Below are 19243 nucleotides of genomic sequence, written 5' to 3'. Positions count from 1 at the left end.
CTCCTGGACCGCCAGTGAAACGGTCTTACTCCCCAAACCAGGCGACTCGCTCCTACTAAAGAACTACCGACCCATCGCGCTAGCCAATACCACGTACAAACTATGGACCAGCCTTATCACCGTGGCTATTTCGGATATTTCACAAGACCTAGACATTTTCAGCGAAACACAAGAGGGGTTCCTTCGCTACAGGAACACCGAGCGGCAAACCCTCAACCTAGTACACGCACTTGAAGACGCTGGGCTCACCAAGCAAGACATATACGTGATGTATGCGGACTTCTCCAGCGCCTTCAATACTATATCGCACGACCGCCTCCTGGAAATCATGTGGGACCTAGGAATGCCACACGACCTGATACGCGTCGTGCAAAACCTATACTCCAACGCCCGCACATACGTACGGACCGAACATGGCCTCACGGCCCCAATAAGTATAGAACGCGGCACGGTGCAAGGCGACACGCTCTCCCCCGTCCTCTTCTTAATGTTTATCGAGCCCCTAATCCGGTGGCTGCACGTTGGTGGACGCGGCTACTCATATGGCTGCTTACCACCGCACCTGAACGATCGCTATAACTGCTCGTCTGCAGCGTACGCCGACGACCTAGCGGTGCTTACAAACACCTTGAGTGACCTGCGGATACAATGCGATAAAATCCACCGCTACTCTGAATGGGCCGGACTGCAGGTTAACCACGCAAAGTGCAGAGTCACTGGTATCCTACACCGCAGAGCCATGCAAGACAAGGGTCTGAACGGGCCCACATGCAACCGTACACTAAGATCAATGCTGGAAAACAAAATCCACATTGGCACCACAAGTATACCCTACCTTCCAGCGACGGAACCGTTCAAGTACCTCGGTGTGCAAGTCACAATGACCCTAAACTGGGGGCCCCAATTTGCGTACCTATGCAAAAATATCACGGACAAAAGCCTAAGCCTCCAAACATGTCAAGCCTCACCAGAGCAATGCCTGCGCATCATCAAATCGTGCATTCAATCCGTTGCTGCATATAGTTTCGCCGTCATGCCCTACACGGAAAACGACATACGCACACTTGACAATATGATCGCACGACTGGCCAGAACATGCTATCACCTCAGCCGCGGGTTCCCCACGCGAGCCGTCCTAACGCCAGCAGAAATGTCTGGCCTAGGAGTCGGCTCTCTGCTCCCTATCTATGTGCAGAAAGCAACACGGGCCCTAACATTGGCCCTGAATGACCCAGGCCGCCTGGGAATGGTCACACATGCCCTGCTTGAACTACAGACCAGAATAGCCGGCACTACAGACATGCACAAACTCCGCCATGAAAGCCACTACTATACGACACTGAAACAACTCAGCATCATGCGCGCCTATAACCTCACCCTATGGGACCACGGGGCCCCATACAAAGGGCCACCCAACACACTGCTAACCGCAATCAGCCGCAGCCCACACCCTATCTCACACCACTTGGTCCTTACCTTGACACAAGCCGGCCTTGATTTGCGAAACCTTGTAGGTAAAGAGCGTACACCCGAGGGGCGCGCATGCCTCATTCCTTCTGACATCCTCTTCCAACACCTGCCACGTAACCAATGCCAACATAAGCACCGAGTGGCCCTAAACCGCCTTAGCCTATGCCTGAGCGCGGAATGCGATGGTGCCCGTGAGGCACCTTTCAACCAGGCTGAAAGCTACAAATGTCACTTACCCCTTCCGCAGCGATACAGAGCCCTCCCCAACACGCCAGCCTTTGCTGCCCTCCTACCCCGCAATGCCACCCCGGGCGAGCTAACAACCCAATCTACGATGGACGCCCACCTCCAACACATGACTGCACTACACCCCAATACCGAGGCTCAAACACCCCAACACCCAAATGGCCTAGGCCCCCGCCAACGCCAAACCACGTTAGCCCACATGCTGAGAACAACAGGTGCCCCACCCACAACACCAACCCAGTCGCCAACGGCAACTCTAACCCAAACTCCGACAGGCACACTGCCTACCCCGCCACTAGCGCAACCCATGCCACCGCCGCTAACACAGCCCACGCCCCCACTAACAACACCAGCGGGCCCGGACGCCCCCAACACCCAGACACCACCCCCAGTAGCGTCCCTCACAACGGCCCACCAGCAGCCAAAAAGTAAGAAACAACGACCCAACGCCATCAAGCGCCTACAGCAAAAGATTGATGCTGACCCCCGGCACGACCCACTGCCACCTACCGATATGCGCAGCCACACAGAGAAATATGGCTTTATACTAAACAACGACCCCGATGAAAATGACTCCGGTCCCCCGAACTTTGTCATGTGGGCACCACACTACTTTGCCAATGTACAAAAAGACATGCAAGGAACCAACCGCATGCCTCGACTTGGAATTCCCCGCCACCACAGCAGGTTCCCGCAAAACCGCACTCGCCCCAACCCGACCCGTACAATCCCAGCCCACCTCGCAGACCCCTACTTCCTGGGTAGCCAGGTGGACGACACCAATCCGCTCAATCCCGTCACAGCTTACATATCCGCAAACCCGCCAACAACACCTCCCACCTGTGCTTACGACTCCCGACCGAGATGGGCAGACACTGGGGATTTCATGATTGCACCTGAGCCTCCAAACTGGCCGAACATTACTGGTGCCACACCGGGGGACAGCCACGACCCCCGCCAGGCTGACCACGACCCACAAGGACAAATGCGTGCAGAATATATGCAGGAGCGTGAACGCCTCCGTGCACACTTGGATGACCACCCACCCCAACCAAGGCCCTTCAAGCGTTGGATGGGAATCCGACTCCAGCTCCTGACAGGCAAACTACCTTGGCCGACGCAGGCATACCACGTTGCCCATGCAGCGAAGCAACTAGTGTACTCCCTGTACCACGACATTGAGGAAATCTCGCACATTCAAGCTGGGCCCATCACTAAAGCCGTCACTGCCCCAGAGAAGGGTGCCAGTCTCCACACCGAGCGCTACTATGAGGTAGCTTGGAAGGACACAACCATTGTTAAAGGAGCGGCTGAGGCCTACACCCGCATGAAGTATACTGGGACTGCTGCCGCACACGTGGGATACGGGCAAGCGTGCCACAAATATTTCCTGCGCATGAAATGGGACACCACCAGCGAACCCGTAGACAAATGCCCCACCCTCCAAGGGTGGACCCCTGCCATCTCCGAACACCTGCGGCAACTTGCAGAACCCCCTACACCCACGCCACAACCCAAGCCCAAAGACGCCCGTCTTACACCTGCCCAACAGCAAGGGCGATGGACGCAAGCCGACGTGGCCGCATCCCACGTCCGACGCACCACCAAACAGAACACGCGCATTGACACCAACCCGTGCAATCCCTACCTCGACGTCCACCCCACCGGAAGGTATACAATCCAAATCCCAGACACATACACTGATGAACGCACCCTCGCCCACGTCTACAACCCTACCGGACGCCACATAGCATCCGTTACGCTAGGTACCTTGCTGACTCTTAAAGCTCGGTATGAACACGCCCTATCTACCCACCATGACGCAACCAGCCCGCACCGATCTCAAGGGGGCTTCCCGGAAGACTTGGCTAAACTGCTACTCCGCACACGGGTAGACAGCAAAGGCAAGACATGCAAGTCGGCCCCCGCACGTGAGCGCTCTCTCCCCGAGTCCCTGAAGCTGGCGCTGTATAACTGCCTTGCCTCGACACACTCAGACCCTGACCGCCCAGTGGGGCTGGTGGAACGCTTTGCCTCTCCACTCAACTGCTCGGGCCGGGCCACTAAATATTACAGCCAACACGCAGCTGACTCCCTCTTCGGGGCCTCACATGATGCGTACACGGCCCCATTTGATGGCCTTTCCCTCGCCCACCCTGACCCCGACCCAGACGCCTGCACAAAGGCACTGGCGTGGGCAACAGCATCGATCGAACACCTAGAACACCAGGCCACCCCCGCCATTACCTTCATGATTATCCCACAAGGCAAAGGCGCCGCCAGCCGGTGCCTTGCGAGTCCACATGTCACCATCCTGGCCCTGATTCCGCCTGGCGTATCCGCCTCTAGCATGTTAGATGGCCTTGGGGCGGCCGACGAGGCTGCCAGCAGCAAGCAGGGCCTGCAGCTACTCCTCATTGCGAACACCACAGGGGTACAAGCACTCAACTCCAACAACAACCTGACACGTCTCCAAACCTCCCTGGCCGAACTTGGAGCGGTGCCGCCACCGACCTCGCAACCCCCAGGGCGCCGACAACCACTGGAGTGGCCCGCGCGCGTAACCCTCCCCCGTGACCGAACAGCCCCACCGGGCCGACCATACAGCCACCGTGCAAAAGCCCGTGCAAAGCAGCTAACTAGACCCCAAGCCCCAGCAGCACGGGGCCTGGACACATGCCCTACGCCCATGCCCACGCTCTCTGCCCTCTACACCACACGAGCTGCCTTCCCCACTCGGAGCAGCTACCTGTACGATGCCGCCACCATTGTTTGGACCGACGGATCTTGCATCAAAGTTGCAGCCGGTGAAGATGGCAACGAAATGAACAAACTCGGTGCTTGCGCGTGGTCCCAACAGACCGAACACATATACGTCGAACCAGGCGGCCTCAACAGCACCAACACAATCCAGAGAGCCGAACTATCAGCCACTCTCGTTGCGTTAGAATACATCCGCCCCCGACTCTGTCTGCTGGGCATGACCCAAGTAACCATAGCCAGTGACTCCCTAGTGTCTCTCTACTTGATCCGCCGAGCCCTTACTGCACCACAACGACTCCTACTATCCAAGCATAAAAACCTGCTGGAAAACATACTCCACGAGCTACAAATGTATGCCGACGCCGGGGTCCCAGTCCAGCTGCTGAAAGTCCGCTCTCACACAGGGCTCCACGGCAACGAGGAAGCTGACAAAGGTGCCGCCAAAGTCGCCGCCAACGACATGGAGGCCATGGGGCAGGCCATACGCTTAGCACCAGACGAACCGTGGTCCAACATCTGGTGGCCCAAACGCAACTCTGACAATTTCTACCTAAGTGACCTAAACCGTGGAGTCCTGAACTCATTGCCCCCCGAAGCACAACAAGGCTTTACCAATAATACACCAGTGCTGGAGCAATGGGCGGAAGCATCTGCCAACATGTGCCCCACCCTCAGCAACCGCACCCTCGCCAGCTCCACCAGGCACCCCTGGCTGGTCAAGCAAATACTCTACGCCCGCTACGGCTACCTCTTCAACGCACAGCTTAAACGGCGCTACCGCCTGGGAGGGAACGGCAACTGCCCCCTCTGCCACACCCCTGACTCCGGCGGGCACATCCTCGGAGGCTGCACACACCCTAAAATGAAAGGCGCGTACATCAATCGGCACAACTGGGCAGTCCAGCGTGTCGCCAAATGCATCTCCAAAGGGACCTACGGGAACGGGTTCATGGTCATGGACGCGGGCCCCCTAGCCGACCTGCCACACTATGCGTCTGCACAACGCCCCCCTGCCTGGCTGGCTGCGGAGAGGACATCATCACCCCTTATTACAAGGCTCAGACCTGACATTCTGTTCATCCCAAACCTGCCCGCCCATGAAACACATAGAGAAGGGTACCGCCCGCCCCTGAACAAAGCACGGCTGCCCATCTATATCCTTGAAATCGGTTACAGCTCTGACGTTCGCCATTTGGACAAGCGGGAAGAAAAATCTCAACAACACCAAGAACTCAAGCGACTGCTGGAAGCGGCCGGATGGACGGTCCACTACTCCACCAATGAATGCCTTGCGCTCGGAGTGACTGGTGCCATCCCTTGCAACCTCACTAAGCTGCTCACCTCTCAACTTGGGGTGACCCACACAGCCGCACGAGTATGCGGAGAGAGGCTCCACACACACGCTGTGAACAGTGCGGGCGGCATTATCAAAATGCGCCGAGTAACCGAGCAGGAACTCAAACCGAGAGGTGGGTGAGCCACGGCTCCCCCACACCTCCTCTGAGTGCGTGGCGAGGTGGCAGCGCGAGGGGGATGGGCCCCCTCGCCCTAGCCACCTTACCCCGATAATCCACGCCAGGCCCCATGGGCCGGCGTTGTAATTATTATTATTATTATTATGCCCCACGGACGAATGAATGGGCCTCGCGCCCGGATGAACAATGGACAATGGACAATGGACAATGGACAGTGGACGATGCGCCTACGGGCAGTTTGGCTGAGCCGCTGGCTCTTGTCGGTGACTAACTGGCCCGTCGGGGCATGTATGTATTCGCGATTGCCCGTCACCGTGTCGTGCCCGCGTGCCATGGGGATGCCCTAATCGCGGGACTGCGTGTACAGACGCCAGACATCAAGCCCAGCTGCTTCTGTCCTACTCTGTCCATTACACTATGAGCCAGTCAAATAGACAGCCGTTTATGACATTCGGGCGGCCTCTGGGCAAACAGCCACGCGATCCCGAGACCACACATGCCGCCCCGCCGCGTAAACGTGCTTTTCTCTTCAGTAAATCTAATCTTGGTCAGAGCACCGCACCGGCCCAAGCGCCAGTACTGCCAAAGCGGCCCCCAATTCTGACAGCGGCCTCCACCTCAGCAGCCTCCTCGTCCGGAGCTGCCCAGATCGCTGCGCGGCGTGCGACGGAGGCTAACCGGTCGCAGCCGTTGCCTTCAGGTGGGCAAGACATGGACTCCGAATTCGAAGGGGGGGCCTCCTCCACGGGGGGGTCATCAGCACCGCCTCCTCAGCCCCCGCCCCGTATGCGCGGCCGGCTTAAGCAGAACTACTCTTTCTGGAAGACATTTGTGCGCTCCCAGCTGGTGTTGTCCTGGATTCTGGCGGGTTTCCCTCTGAAATGGGCGGATGGCCCGCCTGCGCCAGTGTGGCTCGCCAACCATTCATCTGCCTACGAGCACACGGGCTAAGTGGACTCCGCTATTGCAGACTTAGTTGCCACGGGGGCTGCCGAGCCCGTCGATGTGCAGCCGACTTGCGTTCTTCCGTTGGGCGTAGTGCCCAAGAAAGGCACATCTAAATATCGCCTTATCTTTGACGCCCGATACATCAACGAGCATTTGGTTGTGCCCAGCTTCCAGTATGAGGGCCTCTCCGCACTACCCGAGATACTGCAACCTAACGATTTTCTATTCACTGTGGACCTGAAATCAGGCTATCATCACATCGATATGCACCCCGACGCCTGGCCATACTTAGGCTTCGAGTGGCGCGGTCAGTTTTTCCGTTTCGTTCAGCTGCCATTCGGCCTGGCGCCGGCTTGTTGGGTGTTCACGAAGGTAACCCGCGAGTTACAACAGTATTGGCGCGCAGATGGTCACCGCTGCGCTCAGTATATCGACGACGGGCTGCACGCCCACCAGGACCGCTCAGCCCTCTCGCAATGGCAAGCACGCGTTCTATCAGACCTGGACAACTGTGGTTTCTTGGTCAGCACGGACAAATGCTCATTGGAACCCGAACATCGCAAGGAATTCCTCGGCGCCACGGTGGACACCGAGGCAGGGCGCATGTGGGTACCGGAAGGAAAGCGTGTTGCTGCCCGGGCGCGGGTGGCCTCCGCTCTCGCTGCCTACCAGGCGCACGAGACCGTACGCGTTCGGGATATTGCCTCCATTGCCGGGCAACTGCTGTCCATGTCGTATTCATTCGGGAAAATTGCCGTGCTCATGACCCGTCGCCTTGGGGCTTGGGTGGCATCTCACACAGCCAACCTCCCGCCCACCGCATTTGACCGACACCACCGCCTAGATGCCTCTTCGGCCGCAGAACTGGAATTCTGGCTCACCGCCTGGGACCGCTTTGACGGCGCCCGGCCGCTGTGGCGCCCGCCCCATATGCTGTCCGTGACCATCAACACTGACGCAGCGGGCCGTTCAGATTACCACTTTGGCGGTTGGGGCGGGTGGACCTCCGAACGGGGAGAACTGCGGCTGGCGGCAGGGCAGTGGACCTTTGACACCGCCAAGTTCTCCTCAACGTACCTCGAACTGCGTAGTATGCTGAACGTACTGGAGGCGCTCAATCAGGGTGGCCGTTGGGACGGCCAGCGCATCCTGATTCGCACGGATAGCCAACCCGCACGCGATGTGATGGCTAAGGGCGGTTCTGTGGTTGCGGCTATCCAGGACGTGTGCGCGCCGCTTTTGTGGTATTGTATTGAGCGCAATATTGATTTGGTACTTGAATGGGTCCCACGCGAACGTAACGCGCTGGCAGACTCCCTGTCAAAGTGGCAAGACCCACACGGTTGGAAGCTGCAACCCCAGCTGTTTGCGCAACTAGCGGCGCGCTGGGGCCACGAAGGGCGTTTTGCCTTCGACCTGTTTGCATCTGATGCTAATTTCCAATGCACGCCGTATTACACGTTTTATCACTCACCTACCGCTGCGGGGGTAAATGCTTTCGCATACGAATGGCCACAGGGCCCCAATATTGCTTGGTGCTATCCCCCGTTTGGTATTATTAGTCGGGTACTCGCCCATGCCCGCGCATGCGGTGCCCGGCTGTGCTTAGTCGCCCCCTACTGGCCCCGTGCCGTGTGGTGGCCACAGTTATTGCAATCCCGTCATTTATTTCATACGGCGGTGCACGATGTGTTTGTGTTTGCACCGTCTGCGAAATTGTTTGTGGTGCCGCCTACGCGCACGCACGTGACTCCCCCGTCACCAACATGGCGCACGATCGCACTCCTCTTGGACTTCACTACGGCCTGCGCTAAGCCTGTGCCTGTACCCCGCCTGTAACTGTAACAGTGGTCGCCAACCCAGTCCGCGCACGCATCATCTCGGGGCTCGCACCAGGGCAGAATACGGCGCACATCCGGGACCTGACCAGCCGCATGCTCAGCAGTTTCCGGTCAGCCAAGGCCGCGGGCACGTGGCGCGTGTACGACGCGCGGTGGCTGCAGTTCAGCAAGTGGTGCGCCGGGCAGGGCTTTGACCCCTACGACTGCGCGCCCGCGACCGCAGCCAGCTACCTGCAGGAGCTCACGGAGAGCGCCCGTCAGCATGGTGTGGGGCCGCAGACCATTGAGCAGGCCAGCGCAGCTGTCACAGCACACTTCAGCCTGGTCGGCCGCCCCTCACCCATGCAACACCCTCTGGCGGCGCTTCTCAGGGAGGCGGCGCGGCGCACTCTCGTGCCGCGCCGCCGCCAGCGGGAACTACTCACGTTCGACGAGCTGGAGACATTTGTGGCCTTCCATTTGCTGGACCCAGCAGCCCCCCCGTCGCTGGAGGTGCGCATGCTGGTGACTGGCTGCGTGCTAGCCTTCACTGGCTTGCTGCGCTTCGACGACCTGTCTCGCGTGATGGTCCACCATGAACTGCTGCGCGTGGAGCCTGGCGCGGCGCTCGAAATCCACTTATGGCGCAGCAAAACGGACCAGCGCGCAGATGGTGCCGATGTAACCATCGGCGCCACCGGCGGCCTCTCATGCCCGGTCGCGCTGGTGGAGCAGCTCTTCGCCGCCGGCGCCTATAACCGGTTCCCTGGCGAGGGCGAGGACGCCGGACCCCTGATGCGCGCCGTCACCCCCGGCACCGATGGCGCCCAGCGCCTGCAGCAGGTGACAGCGCCGCTCGCGTCTCCCATCCCGGCCCTGCCGTACTCGTACGTGTACCCGCGCGTTACGGAGCTGCTGCGCGCCGCCGGCATCACAAAGAAGGTCGGTACGCACTCGTTCCGCGCGAGCGGCGCCACTGCCGCTGTCGAGGGTGGAGCCGACCGCACCTTGGTTCGCAAGACCGGCCGCTGGGCCGAACACTCCAAGGTGTTCGAGAAGCGCTATGTAAAGGAGAGCGCCGCCACCATGGCTGCCGTCACCCGCGCCATGACCTTCCGTCGTTGAGAACTACTACCAAACTCTGGCAGCACTTTCGGCCACTAGTGCAACCTCAACACGGGCGGGCTTGGGCGGGCACGGCGGACTTGGTGGGGTATCGGGAACGGTACGGCCCGAGCTAGGAGGCCGTAGTATGAAGGCCGCTGCGGGCCGCAAGTGAGTTGTGAGGCTGCTTAAGCAAGGCATGAGTGGAGGCTATTGGCGGTTTTGAGAGATTGGGATTGTCGTTTGGGGCCGTGGCGGTTTGTAACGCTACACGGCAGTAAGGAGTCAATAAGCGCTGACTTATCGCAGCGCAGTGGAGATAAGTCTAGTTATTGTGACGTAACTGCCGTGTTGCGTTAAAGTCACGCACGGCGCAGGACGCTCGGGTACGTGCCTGCATGGGGCCGGACCGAGCTGGGTCTTGTAGGCGTCAGGAGCACACGGCGCTTTATCTGCCGTTGTGCTTCTGTACTGTATTTTCGGATCGTCCCTCTGCCGGGACGGTGACAACCCACCCGCCCCCCCTGGCGCCGCCGCGGATTAATGTGGTGGTACCCGTGGGCGCCGCGGCGTGGTTGTCTGGACTCTGCCGTCAGGCGCTACGTGCATGCGACACACCCAGTACTGGCAGCACTTTCGGCCACTAGTGCAACCTCAACACGGGCGGGCTTGGGCGGGCACGGCGGACTTGGTGGGGTATCGGGAACGGTACGGCCCGAGCTAGGAGGCCGTAGTATGAAGGCCGCTGCGGGCCGCAAGTGAGTTGTGAGGCTGCTTAAGCAAGGCATGAGTGGAGGCTATTGGCGGTTTTGAGAGATTGGGATTGTCGTTTGGGGCCGTGGCGGTTTGTAACGCTACACGGCAGTAAGGAGTCAATAAGCGATTCGAACCTGGGTCTGCCATGTGACAGCGGCATGCTCTACCAATTGAGCTACCGGGGACCCACAAGGTACTCCACGCTTCCAGGTCATCTGTCAGTACACCTCGCGCATGTTAAAAACACTACGCTATCCTTGCTGGCCGGGACGCAGGACAACCCAGTGTTTACCGCCACATGCCAGATGTTGCAACCATGCATGCATTGAAGGCCTTGGTTATGAGGCAGCCATGCTGGCCTGAATGCGCACAATCATACCTGGCACCGCTACTGCTGTGCTCTGCGAGAGCCTCAATAGCCGCTGCCATTCCGCAGCTAGATCTGCCTCGGGCGTTAGCATGGTACGCAGCGCCTTTTCAAGCCGGCGCTCTTCGGCCCGCGAGGCCCACAGCGGGCGCACTAAATGTAACGCATGCAACCCACGAAACCTGGTGAGCATTACGTAAATTGAAGCCCGCCGCCAACTGCCGTGCTGCGGTTTGCACATATCCACCAGCCACAGTTCGTGCGGTGGCAGAGTTTGCCCCTGCGCAAAGTAATCGGTGACTGCATATGCAAGCTCCACACGAAAGCCCCAGCGCATCACAGGCAACCGCAGGGTTGCATGCTGCGATGTGAACATAGCACTGCACGGTAAAACAGGAATCTCCCCGACATCCAGGGCCTGATCGACAGACACCCGACCCGCATCAGGCCCGTCAGGGCGCACCATTACAGCCGAGGGCACGAACTTGAGGACATGCACGGGGGCAATGCTTGCATCTGGCAATGGTGGCTCGTTGGGATGCAGAACAATGCCGGTGCCTGTGGCACTGTTGTTGTTGATGTGATACAGACGCACATGCTCATTTGATGTAAACACGTAACGAATGCCAGCAAAGAATGCGCACACAGCGGGCACACCACTATCATCGTCGGCTCCGCCAAGCGCCTCTAATTGATGCACATGCGAAATAGGTAAGCTGCTCCCGTCAGGCGACAAGTCCGCGCTACGCCACAGCAGCAGCTGCTGACGCTGCGCGAGCGCATGCAGCTGCACGAGCTGCAATGCCAGTGGAACCCGCACGACATGGCGCTGGACAACTGCAAAGGGCTGGGGCACGGGGTCAATCCCTGGCTTCGGGGGCCGCCAAACACGCGCGTTGAGCTGCTCGCACGCTGTGTCCAGATCTGCCTGAGAGATTTCCTGCACGCCACCAAACTTCTCCGCTAGCATGAAGAGAGGTTCGTTGTTGTCACCTACGCCTGCTTGCTGCCGATGCTGGTGAGTGAGAACGAACGCGAACGGCACCATATTCCACAGCTCCCGCCCTATGAGGTTCATGCTGGCCTCCGGATGCTCCAGCTGCCGGATCTGGCGCTCCATGGCCCCACCGTCCCCCGCGCCCGGCGCCAGCAGCCGCCGCAAGCTCTCCTCCGCAGCACCGCTATATAGCGGCACGTGCCGTGGCTGTGGCAACTGACGCAAGTCGCCAACAAGCAGGCCATGCAGATCTGACAGCGGCCCGTGATATAGGTGCGTGCTGTCTATACCCACGTGCCTCCGTGCCGCGTGCACATGCATGCAAATGCGCGCCCAGTGGAACAGCCCACACGTGCTAAACTCATCTAGGAAAATGAAGCGCACACCATTGAGGTTGCGCTCGACTCGATCGCGGTGAGGCGGACCAAACGTGCCAGCAGTTGCAAAGAAGGACGTGGTGCTGGTGCCGAGCACGCCTGGCGTAGAGTCCTGTAAATGGACCGTGATGGCAGCGGCCGAAGTCAACAGCATGATCATGTAAGGCTCCCTGGCTGCTAAACCCCCCCCGCACGCACGAGCAGGACTAGCAGGACCAGTCCACCGCCGCGACACTTCACCTCAGAACTGAACCCCTCTTGCACCACACACCCCACACACCCCACACACAACTCACATGCAGCGCAGCGCGCCACGTGTAGCTCACGAGGGCAATGGGAGACTCGCAGCGGTGCTGGTATGCAAACCACAGCAATGCCTGCAGCACCCGCGACTTGCCACTGCCGGCTTTGCCCGTGAGCACCGAGCACACGGGGGGCTGACGGACGCCGGCAGCCGCTGCTAGCAGGAGCTGCGCGTACAGCATGAACGCCTGCTGCTGGTCGTCGCTGAGGTTCCATAACCGCGCTGTGTCTTCAGGCGTCGGCTGCGAGTCCTCCGGGCAAAGCACGTACGGCGGCTCTGCACCAGGGTTCGCTGCATCGGGCCAGACGCCCTGCACCTCTGGGACGGCTGTGGTAACCGCCAATGGCGAGATGAGCACCAGCTTCGCTGTCACTGCCGCAGTGCCGCTGTTGTAAAGCAGCAGCTGCTGCTGCACTGCTCCCTGCGCCTGCGCGAGCGCCTGTGCGGCGTACTGCCCACCTAGGTCTACTAGGTCGTAATCATGCATGCGTTGCTGTGCTGCAGCCAGCCGCTCGTGCGTCCACTCCTGTGTGCTGCGCACTACTGCCGCCGCCGCTGTACGCCCAACCGCTGGCCATGCATTGGCGCGCGGGATCTGGGCAACCACGGTGGTCGCCTCTGTAGTCAGACCGCCACCCAGGCCGCCGTGCACAACGCGCTGCAGCAGCCCTGCCCGTTCCGTCTCCGATAGCGCACAACCCTGCCAGAGCTCCGCTGCGGGCGCTGCGCTACGCCTAACATCGGGTTCCTCATCATCCTGCGGCTCTGCCTCCAGGTCGTCCATGCCCTCCACCGGCACGCCCTCCAACAGTGCCTCCTCCGCCGCATCCTCAGCGGTGCCCTCCGCCTCCGCCTGCAGCTGCCGCCGCTCCTCCGCCCGCATTCGCACACGCGCAAGCCCATCCACGTGATCGAGCATACGGCACGCGATGCGCACATGCAGCGACTGGCCGTCCGCCGGCTGTGCAAAGCACCGCTGATAAGCTGCCCATGCGCCGTTGCTGAGATCGAGCATGTCGTCACAGCTGTAGGCGGCGAAGTTCGCGAGCGCAAACAGTGCATAGCGCTCCAGCACCTGCGGATCGTCCACGCCGTCCGCAGGCCGCACAACGGGGTCACACACCGGCTGCGGCACGTACGGCCGCAGCCGGCGCCGCCACACGCATTTACTGTACTCTGGGTGCGCGGGATGCAGGCGCAGATGGTGCCCTTGCGCTCCATCTGGCCCGGCCGAGTGCTGCGGGGTGGTGGGCACACATACAGTTCTTTGCCGCTGGGCCCTGCCGAAGTGGTGCTGCAAGACATTATAACACATGCGAACCTACGGACTGAATAGACTGAACACCCCTGCACCCCATAACTCCAGGCGTGCAAGCTGCCGCGCACGCAACCTCGTACCTTATAAAACAACATGGCCATCATCATAGGAGACAGCTCGCGCAGCGCCTCGCCGCGGTACAGGTAGTCTTTCAGGTAGCTTGATGACCGGTAACGAGCAGGTGCGACGGCGGGCTGCTCTTGCTGCTGTACGCTTCCGCTGGGCCCGGGATCTGGGACATCGCTAGCGATTGTGCTGGCGGCCGGAAGCTGGCCTTCCCCTCTCGGACTCCCGCCCGCTCCAACGCTGGCCATTGTACGCACGAGCCGCAGCTGGGTGTCTCTGGGCCTGAGCTCCGGGTCCGCGCGCTTCAGCTGCGACTGCACATGCTGCGAGAACATCCTGTAATCGATGGCCCTGAACTGGTGGCTTTCGTGCGCGTCGGTGCCCCGCATCAGCAGCAGCGCCGCTGCTGGAGCGGAGAAGGTCTGCTGGGCTGTTAACAGGTTGATGGCGTGCGCAAGGTTGAACATCCCCTCCCGTTGCACCGCAGCCGCGCCGACTACGCCGACAGGCCGCGCAGTGCGCAGCGCGGCCACAGTCGCGGACTGCTGTGCGCGCGCCGTCACCTCCGCCGTGAACTGCGCCTGTGCCAGCGTGCTGCTCTCGCCTGCAGCTGACACACCTGCAGTAGGAGGCTGGGGCGCCCAGGCAGAGGCGCTGGCGTCCGCAAAGGCTGCGAAGGGATGCCGTAGCTGATCCAGCACGTCCTGGATCGGCAGGTGCTCGCTCTCAATCCCGGCCTGCTGCTCTGGCGTCATGAGGTGCATGCGCCGCCGCAGCATGGTGGCTGTGGCTATAAGGGCCCTGCTGCCCTGCACTGCTTCAGACTTGGTGGCATACTTCAGGGCATAGTCCGCTGCGTCCGCGGCCAGCTGCTCAAGGCTGGGCAGCTGCGGCCGCCGCTCCCACACAGGGTCCGTGCGCGGAATGCCCTCGTGCCGCTGATCCCATAGCTCGCGCGTGCGCAGCCAGCGCCCCACGTCACACGCAAACGTGACGGTGTGATTGCAAGGCACTGCCAGCAGCAGGGCCACCATATGCGAGACCATGTAGCGGCCATACCGCTTGAGGTGCACGCACACCGACTGCTCGTGCAGGTACGTGGTGAGCCAGTGCAGCATCCGAGGCAGCCGCATGCGGCAGTTGCTGTCCGTGGCATGCTTGCTGTGTGACGTGGTGCACGTGCCGTCGCGATGGGCGTGCAGCAGCGTCTCCAGGACCGCGTGCACAGCAAATAACCCGAGCCGCTCCGCCTCAGTCAAACTGCTGCATTGTAGAGGTGGCCGACAAGACACGGCTGCGTCTTCCATGGCCCCCCTGGCCTTCACCTCCACCAGCACCTGACTGAGAACGTCCCGCTGCAGCTCCGTCAAGCGCTCGCTGCCAGCCGCCTCAGCCACCTCCTGCAGCTGCTTGGTGCTGAGCTTCTGAGCGTGGACCGGTCGCTCGCCGCCGCTGAACAGCAGTGGTGAGGCAAACCACTGCGTCTGCACGGACTCCAGGAAGTCCAGCACGTCGGGACAACTCCGCGGGTCCGCTAGCGCCTTTCGCAGGCGTGCTGGCTGCAGCCCGGGCTGCCAGATACAGCCGTGCACGTGCAGCTCTCCGCGCTGATTCATTTCGAACTTGAAGAAGAAGGCGTCAACGCGCCCGAACAGGCAGTTGCTACGTTGCTGCACATCTGATCTTGGGACACGGTTGCCATGGTGGCTGCAGCCGTACCGCCTGCCCATCCGCAGGACATATGGCCCTTAGTGAGATGCTGTCACAGGTTCGAATCCCGCCAAGATCAGATTTTTTTGCCAGATCACAGCGAAGAACAAAATAAGATCAGGGCACCGCGGAATTTTACAAACAAGACCACGCCGGTGCAGAAATCAAGAATGCGATGAAGCACGATGCAACATCAACAAAATGCACCGACATTGCGAAAAAACAGGAATTCAGGCTACCAGGTGTATCTATACACCATGTTTGTCGGTTTTGAAGCTCCAACATCGCGACGGACATATTGAACATGTATTTTGAGCGTGCAATGTTCGGAACACACACAACGAGCTCGTGAGCGCGAAATGGCGAGCCAAGCATGTCGAGACCCCGACTGATTTTCACACCGCGTCACTCAAGTCCCTAGTTGTTCGTAAGAATATGCATGCTGAACGCGTATTGCGCGCAGTGCATAATACAAGCTCAGGAGCGCGACATCGCGAGCCGAGCATATTGAGACCCTCCTCCATTTCCAAGCGATTTGCGTCCCCAAAGTCTTCTAACTATGCATATTAAGCGTGTATTCCGAGCTACGTTGCGAATAGAATCCAAGCGGTAAATGCCAAAAACAAATCCCGCGATCCATCTGTCGGCACGTGGGTACCACTCCGCCAACCCTACGTCAGTGTTTCGGCCCCTAACCCCCCCCCCCCCCTAACTGGTGATGGGGATCACTCAACGGGGTGGGCCCCTAACTGGCCCCCGAGGAAACTGGGCCAGGCGGGCACCCCCCCCCCCTTAACGGGTTACCGGGCCAGATGGGTAACCCCCCACGCAGATGAGTGGGCCAGGCTCCCTTATGCTCCCTTTACCCTGCTGCTGCTGTTTGTCCCGCAGCCACGCTACAGCCCCCGCCCCGTCCATGAGAGAGGCGCAGTAGGCATCCAACAGCTATTACAAGACCGCAGGGGTCATGCCCCGCCTTGCCCCGCACTTGCCCCGCCATGCCCCGCACTTGCCCCGCACTTGTCCCGCCCTGCCCCACAGAAGACCACAGGGACGAAGTCCCTTGCAGCTGGGAAGCCTACCTCCAAGCTGATTCACACAAGTGACTAGGCATGGTCTGGCCTCCACAATCCATAGCAGCCACTTGAGCACTAAGCAGCACCGTCATGGACACCATGCGCCAACACCGTAGCATATGTCTTAGCTCGCTCCACCATCCATCCCTGCGGCAGCAATGTGGTGCATTATGTTAGACGGGATTGAAGGGATGGGCCCGTCCCTTGCCCCAAAGCTGCCCTCCGTGTCCCCAGGACCATGCCACTGCCTTGCAAACTTACTGCTTGACTGCAGTCCTCGCGCCAGTAGCTCACCTGTGGGCTTGACACCAGCCGCGGGAAAGGGCGCGAGCACGGTGGGCCTTGGGGCGTAGGCCAGGCACACGGCGCGCCACCACCTGCGGGCTTGACACCATCCAGCCGCGGAAAAGGGCGCGAGCACGGCGGGCCTTAACCGAATCCAAGCCCTAGCACCAGCAGCTAGCTCCATACCCTGCGGGCTTGACACCAGCCGCGGGAAGGGGCGCGAGCACGGCGGGCATTGAGACCACGCGCCATCAGCTCGCAGCCCAACCTGCAACCTTGACACCAGCCGTGAAAACGGGCGCACGCACGGCGGACCCTGAGCTAATGTACGCCATTGCGCCTGGCTCAGAGACCTGCGGGCGACAAGCGAGCGCGCGCGAATGTTGACTTGTGGACCCGCACAGTATGTACATAAAACCAACTCTGGGCATTGTCTCAGTGCAATGCACATATTACCTGAGCCAGCAATCACAGGGCACTATGCCGGGCCCATTTGCAGAGTGGAAACGCCCCGGTCAACGCGCGGTTGACTTGTTGACCGGCGAGCTCGTTATTATGAAATATGAGCCAGCCAGCTTCATTACTCCATTCAAGATTGCATTGTTGGCACTGTCGCTGCATATAGTCGACAGGGGTTATTGCGAACGAAGGCATCCGCCGCTCGAGCACAGTCGTCTCAGAATCATAGCGACGCAAAGAATGGTTGATTAATCAAATAGCTTGATTCATTTGTATGTGACATAGATATAGTATGAACGCAGAACTGCAGAGAAATGAAGTGAACTCCTGAAATGCTTGATTGGCATGCCGCCGACGTTGCATGGGCGCATGGCAAGCCAGGGTCCCGGGCAAAATTGTGTTTACTTTACGGCTATGTACTATAACATGACTATTGTGGCTCTGATACTGCGAAAGAGCGGTGGGTACACGACTGAAACCTTGAGAATTATGACGTTGGTCGTTCCCGTGGGGTAAGAGCTGGTCTTAGTGCATTAACTATATACAGATTTACCTCTGGAAGCAGAATTGCGATATAGCACATCGCTACTTGACGTTTAGACAAAGATGATTTCGCGTCCCCCCGCCGGGGGACGCCCAAATGACTTTCTCGTAGCCTCCAGGATTGACCCAGGATTCGCGCCGAATAATCTATGTGTGTAAGAGACTACTTAATGAAGTCGCAGAATTGGTACGCCTGTGGTGGATGTGACTGTGAGGGCTCCTACCCACTTTGGTCTATGCAGCCACCTGCTTGGCTGCTTTGGTGTGCTCAGCACCGCTACAGTACATGCCATTACGTTTGGGACACAGGGAGAAAGGGCGGGGCGGGTTGAGGGCAGGGCAGGGCGGGGCAGGGCAGGGCAGGGTAGGGCGTGGTAGGGCGTGCGATGGGAGTGTGATGGGACAGGGTTCAGGCACGTTGGCGAGGTCCCATAGGGTGCAGCTGACACCCGTCCCGTGCGATGGGACAGTGGTAAGGCAGGTTGGTAAAGTCCCGTAGGGTGCATCTAATCTAAGGGCAGGGCAGGGTAGGGCACGGCGGGGCAGCGCGGGGTGGTGCAGGGCAGGGCGGCGCAGGGCAGGGCAGGGCGGAGCGGAGCGGGGTGGGGCAGGTCCAAGTAGGTGGCGAGGCGGGTTGGGCAGGGTGGGGCGGGGGACGACATGGGATCAGCACACTAGCAGCGTCCTGAGTCCTGATGCTGCAGGATAGGCCGACCGGCGCCCTCGCAGGCCGTCCGTGTAGCGCGCTCGAGGACGACTGGTACCCGAGACTTGCGTAGTCCGTGTTGGCAGCTCAGTTGACGGTGATATGTGGTCGATGGGCTAGAGGGACGTTGCTATGCGCGCCTAGACTTGGCTGCATCCCCGGTAGCTCAATTGGTAGAGCATGCCGCTGTCACATGGCAGACCCAGGTTCGAATCGCGGATTCGGCCGGGTTAGGCTGACAAGTATAGATGCAGGTTCGGATCCTGCCCGGGGAACCGAGTCAGTATTCCGGTATGGAGTCCGCGGTACTGACGGAAGCGTTGTAGCGACTCTCTGGGTTCGGATCCCATTGTTGCAACGTGGAAACTTCACGATGGCCGAATTCGGAGAGTTGGTAGGCCGATAGGTCCAGAACTTCGGTTCCTATGGACTGAGTGAAGGTGGATGCGTGGG

General features: G+C 59.9%; 4 protein-coding genes across 4 annotated transcripts; 2 read left to right on the top strand and 2 right to left on the bottom strand.

Annotated features, from left to right (window-relative positions):
• Positions 1-6101: 6101 nt before the first annotated feature.
• CHLRE_21g752497v5 (uncharacterized protein) lies at positions 6102-8759 on the top strand. The gene has a single exon (XM_043072888.1). It carries the CDS (start codon positions 6666-6668, stop codon positions 6903-6905), a length of 240 nt encoding a protein of 79 aa, XP_042914178.1. The 5' UTR covers positions 6102-6665; the 3' UTR covers positions 6906-8759.
• On the top strand, positions 6102-10690 carry CHLRE_21g752447v5 (uncharacterized protein). The gene is made up of 2 exons (XM_043072887.1): positions 6102-6654; positions 8751-10690. The coding sequence occupies exon 2, from the start codon at positions 8837-8839 to the stop codon at positions 9845-9847; it is 1011 nt and encodes a 336-aa protein (XP_042914179.1). The 5' UTR covers positions 6102-6654; positions 8751-8836; the 3' UTR covers positions 9848-10690.
• A 9-nt stretch (positions 10691-10699) lies between these two features.
• CHLRE_21g752397v5 (uncharacterized protein) lies at positions 10700-16441 on the bottom strand. The gene is made up of 4 exons (XM_043072886.1): positions 14026-16441; positions 12620-13864; positions 11841-12435; positions 10700-11745 (listed from the first exon to the last, which is right to left on the bottom strand). The coding sequence occupies exons 1-4, from the start codon at positions 15739-15741 to the stop codon at positions 11693-11695; spliced, it is 3609 nt and encodes a 1202-aa protein (XP_042914177.1). The 5' UTR covers positions 15742-16441; the 3' UTR covers positions 10700-11692.
• A 216-nt stretch (positions 16442-16657) lies between these two features.
• Positions 16658-18211, bottom strand: CHLRE_21g752347v5 (uncharacterized protein). Its single transcript, XM_043072885.1, has 3 exons — positions 17539-18211; positions 17092-17435; positions 16658-16944 (listed from the first exon to the last, which is right to left on the bottom strand). Exons 2-3 carry the CDS (start codon positions 17264-17266, stop codon positions 16922-16924), a joined length of 198 nt encoding a protein of 65 aa, XP_042914176.1. The 5' UTR covers positions 17267-17435; positions 17539-18211; the 3' UTR covers positions 16658-16921.
• Positions 18212-19243: the final 1032 nt, after the last annotated feature.

This window comes from Chlamydomonas reinhardtii, assembly GCF_000002595.2.
Source record: "Chlamydomonas reinhardtii strain CC-503 cw92 mt+ unplaced genomic scaffold scaffold_21, whole genome shotgun sequence".
Classification (NCBI taxonomy): Eukaryota; Viridiplantae; Chlorophyta; class Chlorophyceae; order Chlamydomonadales; family Chlamydomonadaceae; genus Chlamydomonas; species Chlamydomonas reinhardtii.
Note: the sequence above shows the minus strand (reverse complement) of the source record. Positions and strands in the feature narration are given on the sequence as shown.